Below are 22059 nucleotides of genomic sequence, written 5' to 3' on the forward strand. Positions count from 1 at the left end.
TCTTCTGGAGGAACAGGAATCAAAACATTTTTCTTGATAAGGTCTGAAACTTCTTTTATTATGGGAAACCGACCTTTTACACAAACGCTTTTTGTAATGGTGAATTTTTGCGGAGGCAAGGAATGGAATTCTGGTTTTAGACCTGAACAAACAATATCTAGAACCCATGGCCCTGCAATCCTTTCCCAGGCTTCCTGAAAGAATTTCAGCCTTCCTCCCACCTCTGGCCTGGCGTCATTGTTGGGGTTGTTTCTTATTAGCAGAGGAAGGATTTCCGAACAAGAATCCTTTGCCCCCAAAATTTCTGGATCGGAATCTCTGATCCTTATCTCTGCTCTGCCTTCTGCCTGCATAACTTCTATAGGGACGAAAGGACTGCCTACCTCGGGAACTAAAGATAGCAGCAGGATTAGGGACTGGAAATCTTTTCTTTCTATCAGCTGCCTTTTCTAATAGATCGTCTAGCTCTGGCCCAAACAAAAATTCTCCCTGACAGGGGATATTACATAACCTCTGTTTGGAGGCCATATCACCCCCATTCCAACTTTTTAACCAAAGAGCCCTACGCGCAGAATTGGTGAGGGAGGCTGACTGTGCGTTAAGTTTAATAGAATCCACCGACGCATCTGTCAGAAAGTCAGCTGCTTTTTGTAAAGTTGGCAATGAGGATAATATTTGATCCCTAGGGGCTCTTTCTTTTAACTGTACTTCTAGCTGCTGTAACCATAGAGCTAGGGTCCTAGCCGTGACTGTAGCCGCTACAGCGGGACAAAAGGACAAGGTAGAGGCCTCCCAAGCACCCCTAAGGAAGCCCTCCGCCTTTTTATCTAAGGGCTCTTTAAGCATGCCCGTATCTTCAAAAGGAAGAGAAGATTTTCTAGACACCTTAGAGATGGCCACATCAATTTTTGGAGCTTTCCCCCAAGAGGAAGAGGCCACTTCTTCAAATGGATATTTCCTTTTAAAGGCCTTAGAGGCAAATACCTTCCTGCCTGGCTTCCGCCATTCTCTTTGAATCAAAGACATAATGCTGCTATGTACAGGAAAACAGCGACCCTTCCTTTCCTGTAACCCCTCAAACAAAGAGTCTGCCACAGATTTATCCTCCTTAACATCCTCAATGTTCATGGTGGATCTTATAATTTTCAGCAATTTGTCTGTATCTTCTGAAGGAAAAAAGGTGTTGGACATAGATTCATCTTCCGATGATGAACCAGACGAGGACGACCCCTGAGGTGTGTCACTGTCGTCTGGAGAGAAGTCCTGAGGCAGGCTAGATTTTGTCTTTTTATCTTTAATCAAAGTCTTTTCCTTCTTGCCTGATTTAAGGGTATTTTTAACCTCCGTCTTAATAAGCGATCTAATGCTTTCCAATAAGGATGGGGATTCGTCCGAAATGGTCCTGTCTATGCATTTTTTGCACAATTTCTTTCCATAGGAAGAGGATAAAGAAGTCCTGCACAGCGCACACTCCTTGTTTTTTCTCTTTACCAGCATTTTCTTTGGTTTAGGCTGGAAAGGAGAGAGCACAAGGCATAACTTTAATAAAAAACCCCAAAAACGGAGCCACTTACCCCCTGAAGATCAAAGAACTACCGGGATGGGATCCACTTCACCCTCAGCAGATTCAGGTCTTCTCTCTTCCTCCATTGTATCAGGATGGAGGAGGCAGGGAGTCTATACACTTATGGAAAAAAAGGTTTATAATTAGACTCTGATCCGTAGCTTTGTTATAACATAACAACTGCCAGGAGGCCCCTACATGTAGATCAGCACAGACCGTCTTGTATAGGCTCACTGACTGGTCTGGCCATCTCTCTTAAATACCCCCGGGCGTTCGCTCATTTGCCGCTTTTGAAAAGCGCGCCCCATCCGGTATCCGAAACCGGAAGTCGCGTAATATGCGTTCCACGCCTCGATGGAGCTCTTCAGGGAAACCGGAAGTGCGTCATGCATTTGTCGCGTACCGGAAGTGACCAATCTCCCCACGTGTCCGGAAGCGCTCCAACAGAAAAACCAGTGGCAGAGCCTTGTATCCAAGGATAACCACTCTCCAGCCGCCCAGATGGCGCTTCCATGGGGCAGAGCTCTCCCTGAGAGTTACCCACATGCCTGCCGCAAGATACGGAGAGCCCCCTGGAGCACCTCCGCATCCTAGGGTCCTTTCAGCCTGCCCAGCAGCGCGATAGACCCCGGCAGCGACCGTCAGCCCTCTAGGAAACTCCTAGGAAACAAAGACCAACGGTAAGACCTAAAGAAAAAGGAAACTGTAGGTCTCCCACTCCAGGGACAGGAAACCACTGAATAGGAGGAGAGGCTCCACCCTTTTATTTCTGTAGGTTTCCTGTCCCTGGGGGTGGATCCCTCTCTCTATGGTGCTGTCGTGGGGGAGGGGAAAAAATTAAATTCTGAAATTTCATCTCCATTTGCAAATAACTCTTGTGGAACACCTAAATGGTTAACAAAGTTTGTAAAATCAGTTTTGAATACTTTGAGGGGTGTAGTTTCCAAAATGGGGTCATTTTTGGGTGGTTTCAATTATGTAAGCCACACAAAGTGACTTACATACAGACCTGAACTGGTCCTTTAAAAAATGGGTTTTTGGAAATTTTCAGAAAAATGCTTCTAAACTTCTAAGCCTTGTAACATCCCCAAAAAATAAAATGTCATTCCCAAAATGATCCAAACATGAAGTAGACATATGGGGAATGTAAAGTAATAACCATTTTTGGAGGTATTACTATGTATTATAGAAGTAGAGAAATTGAAACTTGGAAATTTTCTAATTTTTCCAAATTTTTGGTAAATTTGGTATTTTTTTATAAATAAAAATGATTTTTTTTTTACTCCATTTTACCAGTGTCATAAAGTACAATATGTAACGAAAAAACAATCTCAGAACGGCCTGGATAAGTAAAAGCGTTTTAAAGTTATTCACACATAAACTGACACTGGTCAGATTTGCAAAAAAATAGCCTGGTCCTTAAGGTGAAAAATGGCTTGGTCCTGAAAGGGTTAAATCCAAGGGTTCACATACTTTTTCCACCTGCACTGTGAATGTTAACATGGTGTGTTCAATAAAAACATGGTAACATTTAATTCTTTGTGTGTTATTAGTTTAAGCAGACTGTGATTGTCTATTGTTCTTACTTAGATGAAGATCAGATCACATTTTATGACCAATTTGTGCAGAAATCCATATCATTCCAAAGGGATCACACACTTTTTCTTGCAACTGTATGTATAAATATATCAGGGGTCAGTAGAGAGATCTATCCCATCATCTATTTATCCCCAGGACTGTGACTGTGACGAGGGGACATCCTCTGCGTCTGGAGGTAAGAAGGTTTGTACACAAACATAGAAGAGGATTCTTTACGGTAAGAGCAGTGAGACTATGGAACTCTCTGCCTGAGGAGGTGGTGATGGTGAGTACAATAAAGGAATTCAAGAGGGACCTGGATGTATTTCTGGAGTGTAATAATATTACAGGCTATAGCTACTAGAGGGGTCGTTGATACAGGGAATTACTATGATTGCCTGATTGGAGTTGAGAAATAATTTTTTCCCCTTAAGTGGGGAAAATTGGCTTCTACCTCACAGGTTATTTTTTTGCCTTCCTCTGGATCAACTTGCAGGATAAACAGGCAGAACTGGATGGACAGATGTCTTTTTTCGGCCTTATAAACTATGTTACTTAATAAGATGGATAGTAAATATGGTTCTTTCTGGGACTGATTGTTAAAAACAGACGAAAAACATTTACAAAAAAATTAAACTTTAATGTGCTAAAATATAGAAGCCATTCTTTCGGAACACATTTGGCTTTTATAGTTGCAGCAACGTAAACCAATAAAACATGTTACACGCCATGAAATCTGAATTCTGTTCTGATTTTTTCATTCATTTATTAAGTGCCAGCATATGGACCAGTTATTACAGATGCCAGTATTTGGTGTTCTGCAGACATTTTCATTCTTCCCACACATCGCCGTATTTGTTCTTCTTTACTGGAACACAGAAAATGTCATTTTGTAGTTTGAGGATAAGTGCACTCGCTTGTGTTATAGTGAAAAGTTATAGTATTGAAGCTTCAGCTCAGCAATGGCGACCACTGGCAGAATAAGGCCAGACAATAAAACCAGTTAGGCTGAGGTCACCCGGTGGATTTTGTCTATGGCAAAATATATAGTGGGTAGGGGTGCACCGAAATTCCGGCAGCCGAAAATATCGGCCGAAAATGTACCTAATCCATTTCGGCCGATATTGTTACATATCGGCCGAAAATATGGGGTGTGGGATTTGTCACCCACCAAGTAGCTCACCATCTGCGGGCGGGCGGTTTACTTTAAGTCACTGCATCTTTATTTTACCTTACAATCGTGACGCTCCAGTAACAACTCTGCAGGCAGAGCGGAGAGCGGCGTAACGTCACTTCATTCACTTCATTCATAAAGTGGGCGGAGCAGGTGTGTCACGTGAGTAAGTGACGTTACGCCGCCCTCCGCTCTGCCTGCAGAGTTGTTACTGGAGCGTCACGATTGTAAGGTAAAATAAAGATGCAGTGAGTGATTAGTCTGCTGTGAGCAGCAGGGCCGGGGCTGTTATGGGTAGGGGGATCGGTCTATGGCACTGCTATGGGGAGGGGGGATCTGTGCACTGTTATGCCCATAACAGTGCACATATCCCCCCCCTCCATAACAGCACCACCCACAGATCCCCCTCTCCATAACAGCACCACCCACAGATCCCCCTCTCCATAACAGAGCCACCCACAGATCCCGCTCTCCATAACAGAGCCACCCACAGATCCCGCTCTCCATAACAGAGCCACCCACAGATCCCCCTCTCCATAACAGAGCCACCCACAGATCCCCCTCTCCATAACAGCGCCACCCACAGATCCCCCTCTCCATAACAGCGCCACCCACAGATCCCCCTCTCCATAGCGCCACCCACAGATCCCCCTCTCCATATATAATATGATTTATTAAATTCATGAAAAAGAATTATTAATAAAATCATTAAAAAAAAAAGTATTTTAAAAGCATTTGGGCAAAAAGGCAGTTTCGGTTTCGGTTTTCGGTCAAGGGCATCCAGAATTTTCGGTTTCGGACCAGAATTTTCATTTCGGTGCACCCCTAATAGTGGGGGAGATTTATCAAATCGGTTTAAAGGAAAACCGGCTTAGTGGCTGAACCTGATTAGTTGCTATGGGCAACTAATCCAGTTTGATATATCTCCCCCAGTGTAATCTGCAGTTTTGCACTTTGAATGCAGCGGATACACCCGCGGCTACAGCTCCATTCAATGGGAATAATCTACGAGTGGACACCCACTGCGCTTTACAGCAATGTCCACACAGAAACTGCACCAAGAAAGCTTATGATCTCTCAGCGCAGTCTGGAAAAACACATTGAATAATCTGGGGCTTCATAAACAGCATGGACTCCCATTTTGAATGAAATCCACGCATAAAAATGTCAATGTGAACAGACCCTTTAAATTGTATTAGCTATTGGTTATGGCATTAGCAAGTGTAGATTTTCAATCTGGGGATCTTGGGATATAAACCAAAACCAAAATCTTTGTTTGGCTGGGTGACAGGTCTTTGACTTGACTTAGGTCTGGGGGAATAACTTGGAGACTGCCAAGCTGGCACAGGAGTTGTCTAAGGGCTCTTTCACACCTGCGTTATTGTCTTCCGGCATAGAGTTCCGTCGTCGGGGCTCTATGCCGGAAGAATCCTGATCAGGATTATCCTAATGCATTCTGAATGGAGAGAAATCCGTTCAGGATGCATCAAGATGTCTTCAGTTCCGGAACGGAACGTTTGTTGGCCGGAGAAAATACCGCAGCATGCTGCGCTTTTTGCTCCGGCCAAAAATCCGGAACACTTGCCGCAAGGCCGGATCCGGAATTAATGCCCATTGGAAGGCATTGATCCGGATCCGGCCTTAAGCTAAACGTCGTTTCGGTGCATTGCCGGAGCCGACATTTAGCTTTTTCAGAGTGGTTACCATGGCTTTCAGGACACTAAAGTCCTGACAGCCATGGTAAAGTGTAGCGGGGAGCGGGGGAGCAGCATACTTACCGTCCGTGCGGCTCCCCGGGCGCTCCAGAGTGACGTCAGGGCGCCCCAAGCGCATGGATCACATGGATCACGTCATCCATGCGCATGGGGAGCTCTGACGTCATTCTGGAGCGCCCCGGGAGCCGCACGGACTGTAAGTATACCGCTCCCCTGCTCCCCGCTCCTACTATGGCAACCAGGACTTTAATCGCGTCCTGGGTGCCATAGTAACACTGAAAGCATTTGGAAGACTGTTCCGTCTTCAAATGCTTTCAGTACACTTGCGTTTTTCCGGATCCGGCGGGCACCTCCGGCAACGGAAGTGCATGCCGGATCCCAACAATGCAAGTGTGAAAGAGGCCTAAGCTAGGCAACCTATAGCTGATGGTAATGTTCCACAGACAAATACTTTGTTTGTCAATCCCCAACATCCCCAGTATTGAATATGAGCATTAAATGAGTGATATCAAAGCTGGTGCAAAGGGAAACATTGGAGTAGTCCATGGCAAACCAAACTTCACCTTTCAAAGGCACGAACTGGAAGAAACAACATGACTGGATGTCATAAGGAACTACTCACTTTTTCCTTTGGACCAGTTGGGATTCAGTTCCTACATGTGTTTAAAGTGTACAGATGATCTCTGCTGCCTAAAGCTTCATGCACACATCCGTATTTTATCCCGCAAATCACTAATCTGCAAAATACAGATACTTTCCACATGCATTCTGCATTTTTCTCACTCACAAATAGAAATGGCTATTCTGTCCACAATCTGGACCAGAATAGGACATGTTCTGTAATTTACAGAATGGACATACGGATGCGGACAGCACACTGACTAGATCTATATGCTGTCCGTGTGCTATCTGCAAAAAAGTGGATTGGATGCAAAATACAGTCATGTGCATGAGCCCCGATATAAGAGCAAGATATGTTAGAGAGAGCAGGTTTATATGGTCTGGAGTAGGGTTTCTGAGTAAAAGGTAGAATAAATCCTTAGAGAACTCCTAGGAGAGACCGTGAGAGTCCTTATTTCCCTGTCCACAAAGTATGACCGACAGCTCGCCCAGTATCAATGTGTATAGAGAAGGCAGTGATATCTGTGACAAACAAACCAAACTATGGCACCTTCTTTCCAAGGCTTCTTCTCCTGCACGGGTGCTCTAGAAGACGCTAAACCCGCCTTGTGGTAGGAATCTCTATTCTGGTCCCTCAGCTCATCATATGTCAGTGGTTTCTGTTTAGACGCTTCTTCTAGGAATGGTTCAGGTTCTGTATAATAAACCACATTTAAGTTATGCATTTTGGAAATTGAACCCGAATTTTAATTTTGATAGATGAGGCTAGTTTAGTATAAACCACTTCTCCTGAAGTGAACATTGACAGGTAGATTTTTCTCCATTAAAATTTGTTTAGGGCTGTTTCACACATGGCTTTTCTGGGGGGGGGGGGGGGGGGGGCAATGCGGCAATTTTGTAAGCCAAGACTAGAAGTGGATTCAAAATGTAGGGGAAATATAAACCAAGAACTTTTGCATCCTGCTGGATCCACTCCTTGCTTTGGCAAAAAAAAAAAAAAAAAAAAAAAAAAAAAAAAAAAAAAAAAAACAGACCACCACCAAATAAAAGAGATGTGTGAAATAATCCTTAAAAGGGTTTTTTCCGGACCCAATGGGCCCCAATAACCAAGCTCTATTACTCATAACTCGCCTGTAGAAGAAAGTTTGTAATATACTTACTGTGTCCACAACTTAGGGGAGGCACCATGGGTGGGGCCAAAAATATGTCTCCCTGTCGCAAATGCCTGAATTTACCTCATCTGCGCAATTTCCAGGTAGACAAATAGTTCTGGCCCAGTCCACAGCACGTCTCCTGTCCTGGGCTACAGGAGTAACATCCTGTCCATAGTCCAGGCAACAAACCTGACAAAGAACGTGATGTTAGCAGATGCAGGATTTTCAAAAGAATCCTCACAACTTTACTGGTATATTAGAAACTTTCTTCTATAGGTGACCTATGATTAAAGGTGGGTTTGATTGGGGGGGTCCGTGAAGTCCTGAAAACCCCTTTAACAAAGTAGATAGAAAAACTTTTCTGTACATGCGCCCACCCAAACATTGTGATATCCTTCAGTAGGGCCATTATAACAAACTGTCTTTACCTAAAGAGGTTATGCCATGAAAATTACTTATCGATCCTGAGAACGGAGGGTCTTTGAATCCCCTCTCTGAATGGAGATACTTCTACTGGGGCAACACACAGTGCTCAGAAGTGAATGGAGCGCATTACCACTCTAAACTGAGACCTCTCATTCTCCAGGTTCACAGTATTCCCTGTGGATAGGCGATCATTTTTATGGGATAATCGCTTTAAAATGCCACTCTGTCACAGAGCCTGAGAGATGCAACTGCAGGCTGGAAAGAATAGCTACCGAGGCAACTAAGTGCACTGCATATCATGCAAAGGTCCTATAAAACAGTAGGCATTGTGCACTTGTCTCGGTCAACTTTATCGCCCAGCTACAGTTGTGTTTCTCCGTGTATGATGTCAGATTGTGTGGGAGAGGATGATTGGAGGTACACATCAAGATCATGGGACTAAGACAGACGAGCAGCAGGTATTTGTCTTCTTCATGTACGGTATTTCTTCTTTTGCTTGTATTACTAAACAACACTTACCTTTTAAAACATTATCTCCAATTCCAGTGGGTGAAGACTCACTCATGGATGAGCTAAAAGGCACTTCTACAGCCATGGACTCATGCTTGCTGTTGTACACAGTGGATGGAGGTTTAGCCTCTACTGGGGCAAAAGTCTGCTGTGGGGCTGCGGTCTCAGCATTGTCTGTACGCTTGGAAAATCTGGAAAGTTATTCATAAAACACTAAAGACAAGGTTAAAATGTAGAAATAAAGTAACCAGCTCATTTCCATAGCGGAAACTAGGATTAAAAATAAATAAATAAATAATAAAAATAAATAAAGCTATATTAAATGGAACCGGTCACCTGGATTTTGTGAATAGAGCTGAGGATATGGGCTGCTAGATCGCCGATAGCACATCCACAATACCCAGTCCCCATAGCTCTATGTGCTTTTATTGTGTCCAAAACACGATTTTATAGATATGTAAATTAACCTGAGATGAGTCCAGCATAGAAACATAGAATGTGTCAGCAGATAAGAACCATTTGGCCCATCTAGTCTGCCCAATATATCTGAATCCTATGAATAGTCCCTGGCCCTATCTTATATGAAGGATAGCCTTATGCCTATCCCATGCATGCTTAAAGCGAACCTTTCAAAAGGATTTCACCTAATAAACTATTACCAGTACCTTCTAGATTATGCTCATTCTGTTTAAATGCATTCTTGTCCCGCTTTCCTGGGATGTATATTGATGAAAAAAACGACTTATAAAGTCCTCGTCTCCAGCTCCTGCAGTCACGGTGGAAGTCAAGGGAGTAGCCCTTTCCTCACTCCAGGCTGTACCTCCCCTGCCCTAACCCCTCCTCTAACTAGTGTAACTGACACCCGGCTCAGTCGCCGGGACCGCGCTTGTACTGGCGGCGCATGCGCCGTTGGTCTCAGTAGCAGCGCGATCCCGTCTATCGCGCGACTGAAACGCGATCCTGTAAGTGAATTGCGCATGCGCCGTCCGTCCCCGATGCCTCCCTGTCTTCTATTCAGGCGCGCGCCTGAAGAACAGAAGACAGGGAGGCATCGGGGACGGACGGCGCATGCGCAATTCACTTACAGGATCGCGCTTCAGTCGCGCGATAGACGGGATCGCGCTGCTACTGAGACCAACAGCGCATGCGCCGCCAGTACAAGCGCGGTCCCGGCGACTGAGCCGGGTGTCAGTTACACTAGTTAGAGGAGGGGTTAGGGCAGGGGAGGTACAGCCCGGAGTGAGGGAAGGGCTACCCCCTTGACTTCCACCGTGACTGCAGGAGCTGGAGACGAGGACTTTATAAGTCGTTTTTTTCATCAATATACATCCCAGGAAAGCGGGACAAGAATGCATTTAAACAGAATGAGCATAATCTAGAAGGTACTGGTAATAGTTTATTAGGTGAAATCCTGGTGAAAGGTTCGCTTTAAACCCCTTCACTGTATTTGCAGCTACCACTTCTGCAGGAAGGCTATTCCATGCATCCACTACTCTCTCAGTAAAGTAATACTTCCTTATATTACTTTTAAACCTTTGCCCCTCTAATTTAAAACTATGTCCTCTTGTAGCAGTTTTTCTTCTTTTAAATATGCTCTCCTCCTTTACCGAGTTGATTCCCTTTATGTATTTAAAAGTTTCTATCATATCCCCTCTGTCTCGTCTTTCTTCCAAGCTATACATGTTAAGGTCCTTTAATCTTTCCTGGTAAGTTTTATCCTGCAATCCATGTACTAGTTTAGTAGCTCTTCTCTGAACTCTCTCTAGAGTATCTATATCCTTCTGGAGATATGGCCTCCAGTACTGCGCACAATACTCCAAGTGAGGTCTCACCAGTGTTCTGTACAGCGGCATAAGCACTTCACTCTTTCTACTGCTTATACCTCTCCCTATACATCCAAGCATTCTGCTGGCATTTCGTGCTGCTCTATTACATTGTCTTCCCACCTTTAAGTCTTCTGAAATAATTACTCCTAAATCCCTTTCCTCAGATACCGAGGTCAGGACTGTGTCAAATATTCTATATTCTGCCCTTGGGTTTTTACGCCCCAGGTGCATTATCTTGCACTTATCCACATTAAATTTCAGTTGCCAGAGTTCTGACCATTCTTCTAGTTTTCCTAAATCCTTTTCACCGCCCCGCATACTCCGAATCTCCTCCTTGCTCTCCGTTGTCACAAAGCTAGAGCGCCGTAATCTCGCGATGTGCGAGCTAGCGCATGCGCAGTGTCGTCATAGTGTTCCTTCCCTGTGCTGGCATCAGCCTCAGGGAAGGAACTGCGCATGCGCTAACTCGCGGATTGCGAGATTACGGCGCTCTATCTTTGTGACATCGGGGAGCAAGGAGGAGATTCGGAGTATGCGGGGCGGTGCTGGGCTCCTTCAGTGGCGTGGCTGGGCTCCAGAAACGTTAGTAGCTTCATTTATATTTATATATAAATATATATATATATATATATATATATATATATATATATATATATATATATATATATATATATATATATATATATATATATATATAATTTTTTTTACACATGGTATTGCAGATGTGCTAGCGGCCATCTAGCAGCCCATGTCCTCAGCTCTATACACAAAATCCTGGTGACAGGTTCTATTTAAAGAGATCATAAAAGAAAATGAGCTGTAAAAATCAAGCTTTTATATTAAACTCTTCCCCCTTCCCCCCCCCCAATATCAGCATATAAAAAAAAAGTTCTGAAATCCTGTAGATTTTACACTGGTAACTGAAGCCCATAGTAAACTTCTAGTACTGTTCTGTAGAGATCACTTCTCAGCAGTCATCTCGTCATCACAGGCAGGATTGCATTAAAATACATCACCTATATATGGATCCACCATTCACAGTAGGTGATGCTATCATCTTATCTACTCCTTCCTGACTTCTACAGAGGTCACATAGTAGGTCTAGAAAACTTTCCTACAGAAATTAAAATGTCATGTCTAGACTACAGGCTCCTGCACATGACTGTATTTTGCATCCGATCTGCTTTTTTTTCTTGGTTTTCACAGGGTCCCATTCATTACTAAGGGTCTGCAAAAACTGACAGTACACAGATGAAATACGTGCGCAATCCGCATTCTTACGTCCGTGTCACAGTCCCGTTTCAGATGGTGGCATTTAAACTGCAAGACTGACCACATGCAGTTCTAGCATCCTATGGTAGTCTAAATTTATTTCTACAGTTTAGCAGAGTTAACCTCTTTGCGACACCTGACGTAATACTACGTCAGCGTGGTGCGAGAGGTGTATGGAGCAGCACCATCAGCTCCATATGTGGCAGGCAGGGGCGGATTGGCCATAGACCTTACAGGGAAATCTCTGGTGGGACGATGCCCAGGGGGCCACCTGGGCTCTCCTCACAGCCAGTCAGTGGAAGTTTTTGGGGATGTATTTTGTGCTGCTGGCAGTATTTTGTGATGGACTGAGGTATTTGGCTCTGTTGGGGTGGAATAATGTGCCACAATATGGTATTCCTGGCCCTGCCTTCCATCAATTTGGACTCCATTACAAAACGGGGCCACTTTTAGGCCTCTTTCACACGGGCGTCCCGGATTTGCTCCGGATGCGTCGCGTGTGCATTGCGGGAAACCCACACGAGTGCGCACACAATTTCAGTCAGTTTTGAATGCGATTGTGTTGCGTTCAGTTTTTTCTGCGCGAGTACAATGCAATTTGCACGCGCGTGATAAAAAAACTGAATGTGGTATCTAGACCCAAACTTCACCGAAGTCTGGGTTCGGTGTTGTGTAGATGATATTATTTTCCCTTATAACATGGTTATAGCATTCCTAATACAGAATGATTACTAAAATGTTGATGGAGGAGTTAAAAAATAAAAAATAAATTAACTCGCCTCCATTCACTTGATCGCGCAGCCGGCATAGTCTTCTTTCTTCTTTGAGGACCTGCGACGTAATCGTGCTCACCACGTGGTGATGTCAGCGCAGGTCCTGCTGAATGAAGATAAAAGTTCCTTCTATCTTCATTCAGCAGGACCTGCACTGACGTCAAAATGTCCTTTCGTAGGTCCTCAAAGAAGAAGAAAGAAGACAGTGCCGGCTGCGCGATCAAGTGGATGAGGGGAGTTAATTTTTATTTTATTTTTTAACCCCTCAAGCCACATTTTAGTAATTATTCTGTATTAAGAATGCTATTATTTTCTTTTATAACCATGTTATAAGGGAAAATAATACAGTAAATTGACTTTAATCAATTTACTAACATCATCTCCTAGCAACCATGCGTGAAAATCACATTGTATCTGCACTTGCTTGCAGATGGTTGCGATTTTCACGCATCCCCATTCATTTCTATGGGGCCTGTGTTGCGTGAAAAACACAGAATATAGAACATGCTGCGATTTTCACGCAGCGCACAAGTGATGTGTGAAAATCACTGCTCATCTGCACAGCCCTATTGAAGTTCACCTCACGCATTGCACCTGCGCGGAATTCTCGCCTGTGTGAAAGGGGCCTTAGTGTTTTTTTCCAGGGCCACTTTAAATTCCCAGTCCCCCACTGGTGGCTGGGACCAGCTAAGTAATACAGCCAGCACCTGGCCGCAATGACCAGGAATCAGAGGTAACGCCGATCGATCCCAATTTAACCACTCAGATGCTGCAGTCAATTGCAACCACAGCATCTGACCGGTTACACAGAGGGAGGAGGCTCCCTCTGATCGGAGCCCCCATGAAGAAAGTAAATGGCTCCAATCGGTTGCTGTAACAGGCTGAGGCCTTATGAAGGATTGCATGCCGGTCATAGTGAGCCGCCTGTAAAGCTTAATGTTGCCAAAAATGGCATACCCTGCAAAAATCAAAACCTTTTTTCAGAGTTTTATTTTTTTTAAAGTACTAAACAAAATAAATACTATATAAATTTGGTATCGCCGTAATCGTACTGACCAGCAGAATAAGGCTGTCATGTAATTTTTAGTGCCTAGTAATCACCATAAAAAAAAAAAAAAAAAAAAAAAAAAAAAATTATCCGTCTTAAAGGAAATGTGTCACCAAAAATGTTAAAACCAGATTTATTCTGTTTTCTGAACGATAGCTGTTCTTAACATCATTTAGAAAGAATTAAGAAAATTGCTTTACGGCAGCAACTCATTGACTTCCATGAGTTTTCGGGGCATGCTCTGTGACCTGTGCAGGTTTCATTGTACTAGGTAGGAATAGATAAGCCCCGACAATCACCTATTGTGAATTGAGAACCCTGTCTTATCTGTCATTCTTATTATGCCTCTGTGTGTAGATAAGCAGATAACTGCAGTAAAGTGATCTGTACAGACCAAGAAATGGAGCAGATTATTATTTTTTTTTTTAAATAGATATTAACATGGAAAATTAAAAATATGTTAAAACAAGAAAACATGATTTAAACAATAGGTCATTTTCTGAGGACACATTTCTTTTAAAGGGGAGGTCCCCAAATGCTAAAAGGCAGCCATATTGCAGCCATTGTGAAAGCAAACTTTTACAGAAGAGTCACCAAGTCATAAATTGCAAAACTTTCTTTTGTTTGGTAGAATGACAGATATCTTACTGTGCTGGATTCTTTGGTCCCTGACGAATAATCTCTGCCATCGGGGAATTCTCCAATCTCAGAAATTTCTCCCTACATTCTTTAATGTACGAAATCTTTCCAGCTATGTATCCAAAGACACCAGCAACTTCCAGACAAAAACAAAAACACAATACGGTCACATTGGGTCTTTCAGGCTGATTATAGTCTTGTGAATCTGATAAAGGCTACAGGTATATAACCTATAGTGATACATTTCACTGGATTATTACTGCAACAGGCTTTAGACCCTTTGGAGCATTTATTTTACTTGATTTAGATTAGGGCTGCACGATATGGGAATTTTGTGCGATTGCGATTAGGGCCCTAAAAACTGCGATAACGATATGCGATGCAATATTTTAAGGGAATTGTGCTAGAGGTCTATTTGCACTGCTATGGAGGGGGCGATCTGTGGATGACACTGCTATGGGGGGGGGGGGGATCCGTGGATGACACTGCTATGGAGGGGGGGATCCGTGGCTGACACTGCTATGGAGGGGGGATCCGTGGATGACACTGCTATGGAGGGGGGATCCGTGGATGACACTGCTATGGAGGGGGGATCCGTGGATGACACTGCTATGGAGGGGGGATCCGTGGATGACACTGCTATGGAGGGGGGATCCGTGGATGACACTGCTATGGAGGGGATCTGTGGATGATGCACTGTTATGAAGGGGATCTGTGGATGATGCACTGTTATGGGGGATGTGTGCTATGACACATAGGGCCATGAGGGGGGCCAGCATAAGATGCTATATTTGTGAATGACACACAAAGCATATTATGCTGGTCCCCCTCATGGCCCTATGTGTCAAAGCATTACTTTATTAATGTTCCCTCATGTGTCCTAAACCGCGCACATAACTGTCTTTGTATGCAAAGTCTTTCTTTACTGCTGAAACAATCCCTCTCCTATTGATAAAATCACCAGCCTCTGTACGCACTATGAATGCACTGCAACGAGCGGGCCGGCCGGCGCATGACTAACGTCACTCAGTCAGTCACGCTCCTCCCACTTCATTAATGAAGCAGGAGCGCGACTGACTGAAGTCATGCGCCGGCTGGCCCGCTCGTGGCAGTGCATTCATAGTGAGTACAGAGGCTGGTGATTTTATGAATAGGAGTTTCAATAGGAGAGGGATTGTTTCAGCAGTAAAGAAAGACTTTGCATACAAAGACATTTATGTGCGCGGGGCCCACCACTGCACTGTGCAGCATAGCGGCCGGCGATACATCAGTGTCAGCCGCGTAAAAAGTCAACCATCGCTTTATGAGACGCACAGTGTGTCTTATAAAGCGAAACATAATCGCAGAATTAAACAACGGAACGCAGTCGCAGACAAAACTAACTAAAATTGCGTGCCTACTCTCGCGGGTTTCCCGCAATGCACCCTGAACGCATCCAGCCCTCACCCGTGATTCCCGTGTGAAAGAGGCCTTAGTCTGAGAGGACAGATAAAGAGCAGCTGGGTGACTAGTCAATAGAAGAAAAGCAATCTACTTGCATTGACAGTGTAGAAAAATAAACCAATGAAGTAAAAGGTATCAAAATATCTTTTAGGTTATGTACACATCTCCTAAGGGCTCATTTACATAGCATTTTTTTACACTTCTTCTGATGTGGAAGCCATGTTGGAATCAGCGTGAAAGAAAATGCCTCAAATCAGCCTCACACAGTGACTAGTGCTTGGTTTTTCAGCATGAAAACAAAACTCCTCTTGCTGTGGCCATACACTGATTAGCCCCATCGAATAGGACTAATCAGTGTGCAGACTTTCTATTGCAGGTTCCACAAGTAAAAATAATTGTTAGATTTTTTCAAAGAGTATTTCGCCCTTGTGAACATACCCTTTAAGGTTACCTGCACACGGTACAGGTTCTTGTGTGGGAAAACCGCAGTGTAATATACTAACAGCAAAGTGAATAAGATTACATGAGACTTAGAAATCCGCAGCATGTTTAGGTTTGGGAAATTTGTGCGGATCTTCTGCATGTTTACCTGCACATGGTGAAGATTACGCACGGTCTTTCCATGCGGGTACTTGTGTGGAAAAACCACAGCGTAATACAGTAACAGCAAAGTGTACGAGATGCGTACGTGACCCCATCCATGCAGAAGTTAACAGATGGGGACCAAAAGGTAGGGAGATGGAATGGAGCGGCGGGCTATAGGTGAGTAATGATTTTTACACTTTTTTTTTACATTTGCAAAATAAAAAAATAATAATAATAATAAGAACCTTTAAAGAGCCCCTGATGCAGATGTGAACCTAGCATTCATTATACTGCCAAAAAGATGACAGAAGTATGAAATAAATCCACTTACCGGCTACTTTTGGGAAAGAACCGAATCTGGTGGATGTTGTAAGTATACCTGCAACAAATAAACTGTGTTATCAAATAAAAGTGACATGAAATAATGGAGAGGACAACAGCGCTGCAGATGAATATATGCCCTAAGTATTCTGAAACATGTATATTTGCAAGTGTGATTAGTAAGTTGTCCATGCAATATTAATTATTAAAATGGGTTTTCCAAGTGTTTTTTTTACCGATGACCTATCGTTGAGATAGGTCATCAGTATTTGATAGGTGGGGGTTCGACACCCAGGAACCCCACCGATCAGCTGTTTGAGAAGGCAGCAGTGCTTGCAACAGAGTTGTGGCCTTCTCGCAGTTTTCCCCAGGCCACTGACGTCATGTTCATCGGTCACATGGCCTAGTCCAGGTATCAGCAACCTTCAGCAATCCAGCTGTTGTGAAACTACAATTCCCAGCATGCTCCATTTCTATGAGAGTTCTGAGAAGAGCAGAGCAATTATGCATGCTGGGAGTTGTAGTTTTATAACAAAATAACAAAGATAGGTGCACTCTGCAGTCTCACTAAACCCTCAAACGGATTTTAAAATTGAGAGATTAGTCAACATGTCCTACGGTGTAGAGCATGTCTAAGCCCGGGCACCACGCCAAGGTTTCTCAAGTAGCCCGGGTTTTACAACAGCTAGAGTGCAGGAGGTTGCCCACCCCTGGCCTAGGCACACCTCAGCCCCATAGAAGTAAATGGAGCTGAGCTGCGATACCAAGCACAGCCGCTATACAATGGACGACGTGGTTGGTTTGAAAAGCGAAGGCTGTGGTGCTACTGTGAGCCGATTCCTTCTCAAACAGCTGATCGGCGGGGTCCCAGGTGTCTGACCCCCACTAGATACTGATGACCTATCCTGAGGATAGGTCATCAGTAAAAACAGTTAAAAAAACCTTTTAAATCGTTATTATTCCATATTGACCTGTTGGCTTATTTTTCACCCTCAAAGACATTCACTATAATGCCACAATTCAGATGTAGAGGAATTGTCCCCGACTTTGGAATAAATCAATTTCAAGGGGTACTCCAAGACATTGAAAATGTTCCCCAATGGCGTGCAAATGGTGAAACAGACATAAGCTGAAACTCACCTTCCAATCACACGCCACTGTCATGCCAACGGTACACGGGTCTCCGTTGCACTGCACTTCTTGCTACTGTTTTCAACATGGCAGGAGTGCTACTCACTGGCTACAGCAATGACCAGTAGGAGAACCCCCGCACCGTCTGAAGGGCAGCAGTGGGGAATGAGCCATGTGACTATATTTATTTTATTTATTTTTTTAACTTTGCTGGACATTGGGGAGCATTTTTTATGTGCTGATATGACCCTTTAAAGAAGTTGTCCCATTAAAACATAGGGGGTAAGTTGCCTTAATGGGACAACCCCTTTAAAGAAAATAAATGCACAAGTGTAATAACTGTACCTGTATAGAATGACCCTGAATGTTAAGTAGACAGGTTGTCAATAAGAAATAGCGATCGACCGATTATTGGATTTACCGATATTAACGGCCGATATTCATGATTTTTAAAGTTAACGGTATCGGCATCTAACCTTGCTGCTCGCTTATGAGAAAACATGGCCGTGTTCAGTGGCCAGAGTCAGTGGAGAAGGAGAGAGGGAGGGAATCCCTCCCTTCTATGACGCGACCGCCACAGAGCCCAATAAAATGAGCGGGCTCTGAAGTTGCCCGCACCACTGCCACCAATGAATGTGTTACTAATATTAAAGCAGGAGGAGGGACAGGAGAGGGTTTACCGCTGCGCCATCTTAGCTAGTGTGCTCGGCGAACGGCAGCAGCCTCCTCCTCTTCCTGAGCGTCCTCTCCAGAGTCAAGCAGCCAGCATAGCAGGTGCCTGGCTACTGTGCCACCAATGATAATTTTAATACAAATACAGAAGGCGGGTGCTGGCTGTACCCGCCTCCTGTATCTGTATTAGAAGTGTCAGCTAGCCAAAATAGGCCAATTTCCTATCTTGTCCCAGATAATAAAATATAACTTTTAATAGATGATAGATTAAAAAGCAAACAAGTAAATTCTAATACAAAATACTAACTGAGCACAAACTAGTGAGGTTAAAACTGACTGATAACCATTGAAAGCGCAAAGGTATTGTATGGCTTGCAATTGGCAGCCGGGAGTGCACTTCCCTATGCTGGCTCGCTGCTTATAGCAGAATTTCTACATATACTGTCACTTTAAGCAACTGAAAATACGCACTATTAAAATAGTGACCAGAACTAAAAACCTAACTCATGCCACCCAACATGTCTCGCCAGCTAATCTGGCTTCATCAGGGATAACGGGCAGAGATGAATGAGGACGCCAAACACAATCTTTTAAAGGCTAATGCCTCGTCATTGACAGCTGTACAAACCACTAGGCACTGAGGGGATCAAATAGTAGGTAGACGTCACACACTTGTGACCCATTGCCACTCTGCATGTCCGAATAGTACATACCCACATCTTCCCAAACATGTTAATTAACGACGTGCTGCGTGCTGTTTCGCAGTGCAGACACTTAGCCTAATCCATTGCCGCTTGTGCTCATCGCGGCTGCGCTGAGACTTAGTATTTTTTCCCAGGTAGCGGGCTCAGTGTGTCAGTCTAGTGCGCGCCGCATATCTCCTTCTGCATCTGCGCACAGACTTAAGTCATTTTCATAGGCTTCAACGGCGCTGTGCGCCTGCGCGGATACTTAATATCATTCCTGCAACAGATAGATGACTATGGCTACACTTAAACTTCGTGCCAAATATGGTTGGAACTGTCCTAACATGCCTACACTACCTCAAAAAAGTGATGTTGGTACAAAAAATATATATACTGTCATTGTCAGACCTAAGTAACACTCTCAAGGTGGTATAACAATGTGACTAAATATTGTCACAAAATATTAAATAACTAAATACAGGATGACTCTGACATCTCTTAAAGGAGACGTTAAGTATATATAAAGGAGAAAAGGGACAGATAACTACTCGCTGTTGCAGAGGATACTTAGACTATCGCATTGAAGATGTATATTTTTCTACCATATAACTATGACTTCACTGGTGCCTTAAGTTTTTTCTGTCAATAAATTCAAATTCACATTCAAAGAAAGCGTGTGGCTATTTATTATAGCTTCCTCAAGGCTCACAAAAAGTCAAAGAAAAATATTGTAAAATTATTTAGATGATATATACAAGGTACATTGGTGGTACATCATAAAAAGGATGAAAAAGTGAAGCCTTCATTTAGACTGTCAAGGCGATAAATCCACCTAGTTTCTTCTTGCACAAAGAGATTTTTTAGTTACACCCCAAAATTTAAGACACCTAGCATCTCCATTGTAAAAAAAAAAAAATGACGTGTCGTGAAATTGTAGTGTCAGATTTAGTATTGATACTACTAATGTGCTGGCAAATCCGCCGGCGAAATTCTTGGGATGTCTTTCCAACATACAATTTGGAACAGGGGCATTGAGCAATATAAATAATTACCATAATTTGGAAGTTAATAAACTGCCTGACATCGTACTTTTTGTCATCTACAGGATTAGTGAAATCTTTTGTCTTTTTGATGGAGGGGCAAAAACTACACTTGCCACATGGAAAACTACCCACCACATTTGATTTGAGCCAAGTGTTCTTGGATAGAGTGGTACTATAAAAACTGTGAACAAGTGAGTCTTTTAGATTTTCACCTCTACGGTAAGGCTCCATTCAGACATCCGTAGTGCATTGCAGATCAGCAATACACCCGGCCGGCACTCCCAGAAAAATGCCCATTCTTGTCTGCAATTGGGGACAAGTATAGGACATGCTCTATTTTCTTGTGGAGCTGCGGACCGGAAGATCGGGGCCCGTGCTCTGGAAATGCGGAGAGCACATAGTGTGCTCTCCGCATCCATTCCGTCCCCATAGAGAATGAATGGGTCCGCACAATTGCAGTCCACACTTGCGGACGTGTGAATTGAGCCTTAGTGATACTTGGTTTAGGGTACTTTCCCACTAGCGGTTTTTTTTCCGGCATAGAGTTCCGTCACAGGGGATCTATACCGGAAAAGAACTGATCAGGCATATCCCCATGCATTCTGAATGGAGAGTAATCCCTTCAGGATGCATCAGGATGTCTTCAGTTCAGTCGTTTTGACTGATCCAGGCAAACTGCAGCATGCTACGGTTTTATCTCAGGCGAAAAAAAACTGAAGACATGCCTGAATGCCGGATCCGGCATTTTTTCCCATAGGAATGTATTAGTATCAAAATACCGGAATGCCGAATCCGTCCTTCCGGCCTGCGCATGCGCAGACCGGTAAAAATGTGAAAAAAGATACAAGACGCATGACAAGCGGAGAGACGGATCAGTCCTTGCAATGCATTTGTGAGATGGATCCGCATCCGGATCCGTCTCACAAATGCTTTCAGTCAGCGGCAGATCGGCGGATCCGGCGGGCAGTTCCGACGACGGAACTGCTTGCCGGATCACACTGCCGCAAGTGTGAAAGTAGCCTTAGGAGTCTACACCTCCCTGAGATCGTTGTCATCTTTTAAAATGTGCCAATACCTCTGTAAGATTTGATAGATCCTGCAGTTCTGTACATCAAAAGTACCAATACATCTGATGGTTGAGGGAGTTTTAGTACTTTTTGTTAATTTTGGAGATCACAATGGTTGGTTATTTTGGCCCTAGGGAAAACACTATGTAACGTCCTTTTTGGGTACCCTCTCTGATGAAAACGATGGTACAATGTCTTACATTCCTGGAGGAACCTAGAGTGATCAGAACAGTTTCTACGAGCCCGTATATACTGTCCTATAGGTATTTCGCTCCTTAGCAGCAATGGATGATAACTAGACGTTGGCTTTTGATACACTTCCGTTCTGATGCGGCCACCAGGGTCCACAGAGATTCGAAGATCAAGAAACGTTAGAGTGTGTTGATGTATTGTAAAAGTAAAGTTCATATCCATCTCATTATTATTGAGGCTCTTCACGAACTCATTAAAAAGTGCTGTAGTGCCATCCCATAAAATCAAATCATCATCAATATAACGACCCCAAAAGAAAATGTGCTTAGTGTATTTATCAAAGTGATCCGTGAAGACAATGCAGTTCTCCCACCACCCTAAAAAAAGATTAACATATTTCGGTGCGCATTTACTACCCATTGCGGTACCATTTGTCTGTAAATAAAATTTACCATTAAATAAGAAATAATTGTGTGTAAGTGTGAGTAGAAACTCATTGTGAGAGTGAAATTGCGTGCCCTTGGAGTATAGAAATGAAGCTACTGCCTTAATTCCTAGATCATGTATGATACTGGTATAAAGTGCTTCAATGTCAAGACTGGCAAGCTGAGTGTGCTCA

General features: G+C 43.6%; 1 protein-coding gene across 1 annotated transcript in view; it reads right to left on the reverse strand.

Annotated features, from left to right (window-relative positions):
• Nucleotides 1-3761: 3761 nt before the first annotated feature.
• Nucleotides 3762-22059, reverse strand: part of OCIAD1 (OCIA domain containing 1) — a 47293-nt gene continuing 28995 nt past the window's right edge. Inside the window, exons 4-8 of the mRNA XM_040418882.1 lie at nucleotides 16660-16707; nucleotides 14310-14436; nucleotides 8752-8933; nucleotides 7203-7346; nucleotides 3762-4010 (exon numbers count right to left, since the gene is read on the reverse strand). Of these exons, the coding sequence (XP_040274816.1) occupies nucleotides 3973-4010; nucleotides 7203-7346; nucleotides 8752-8933; nucleotides 14310-14436; nucleotides 16660-16707 (539 nt within the window). The 3' untranslated portion in view covers nucleotides 3762-3972. The remainder of the gene's footprint in view (nucleotides 4011-7202; nucleotides 7347-8751; nucleotides 8934-14309; nucleotides 14437-16659; nucleotides 16708-22059) is intronic.

The sequence above is a fragment of the Bufo bufo genome, chromosome 2 (genome assembly GCF_905171765.1).
Source record: "Bufo bufo chromosome 2, aBufBuf1.1, whole genome shotgun sequence".
NCBI classification, from domain to species: domain Eukaryota; kingdom Metazoa; phylum Chordata; class Amphibia; order Anura; family Bufonidae; genus Bufo; species Bufo bufo.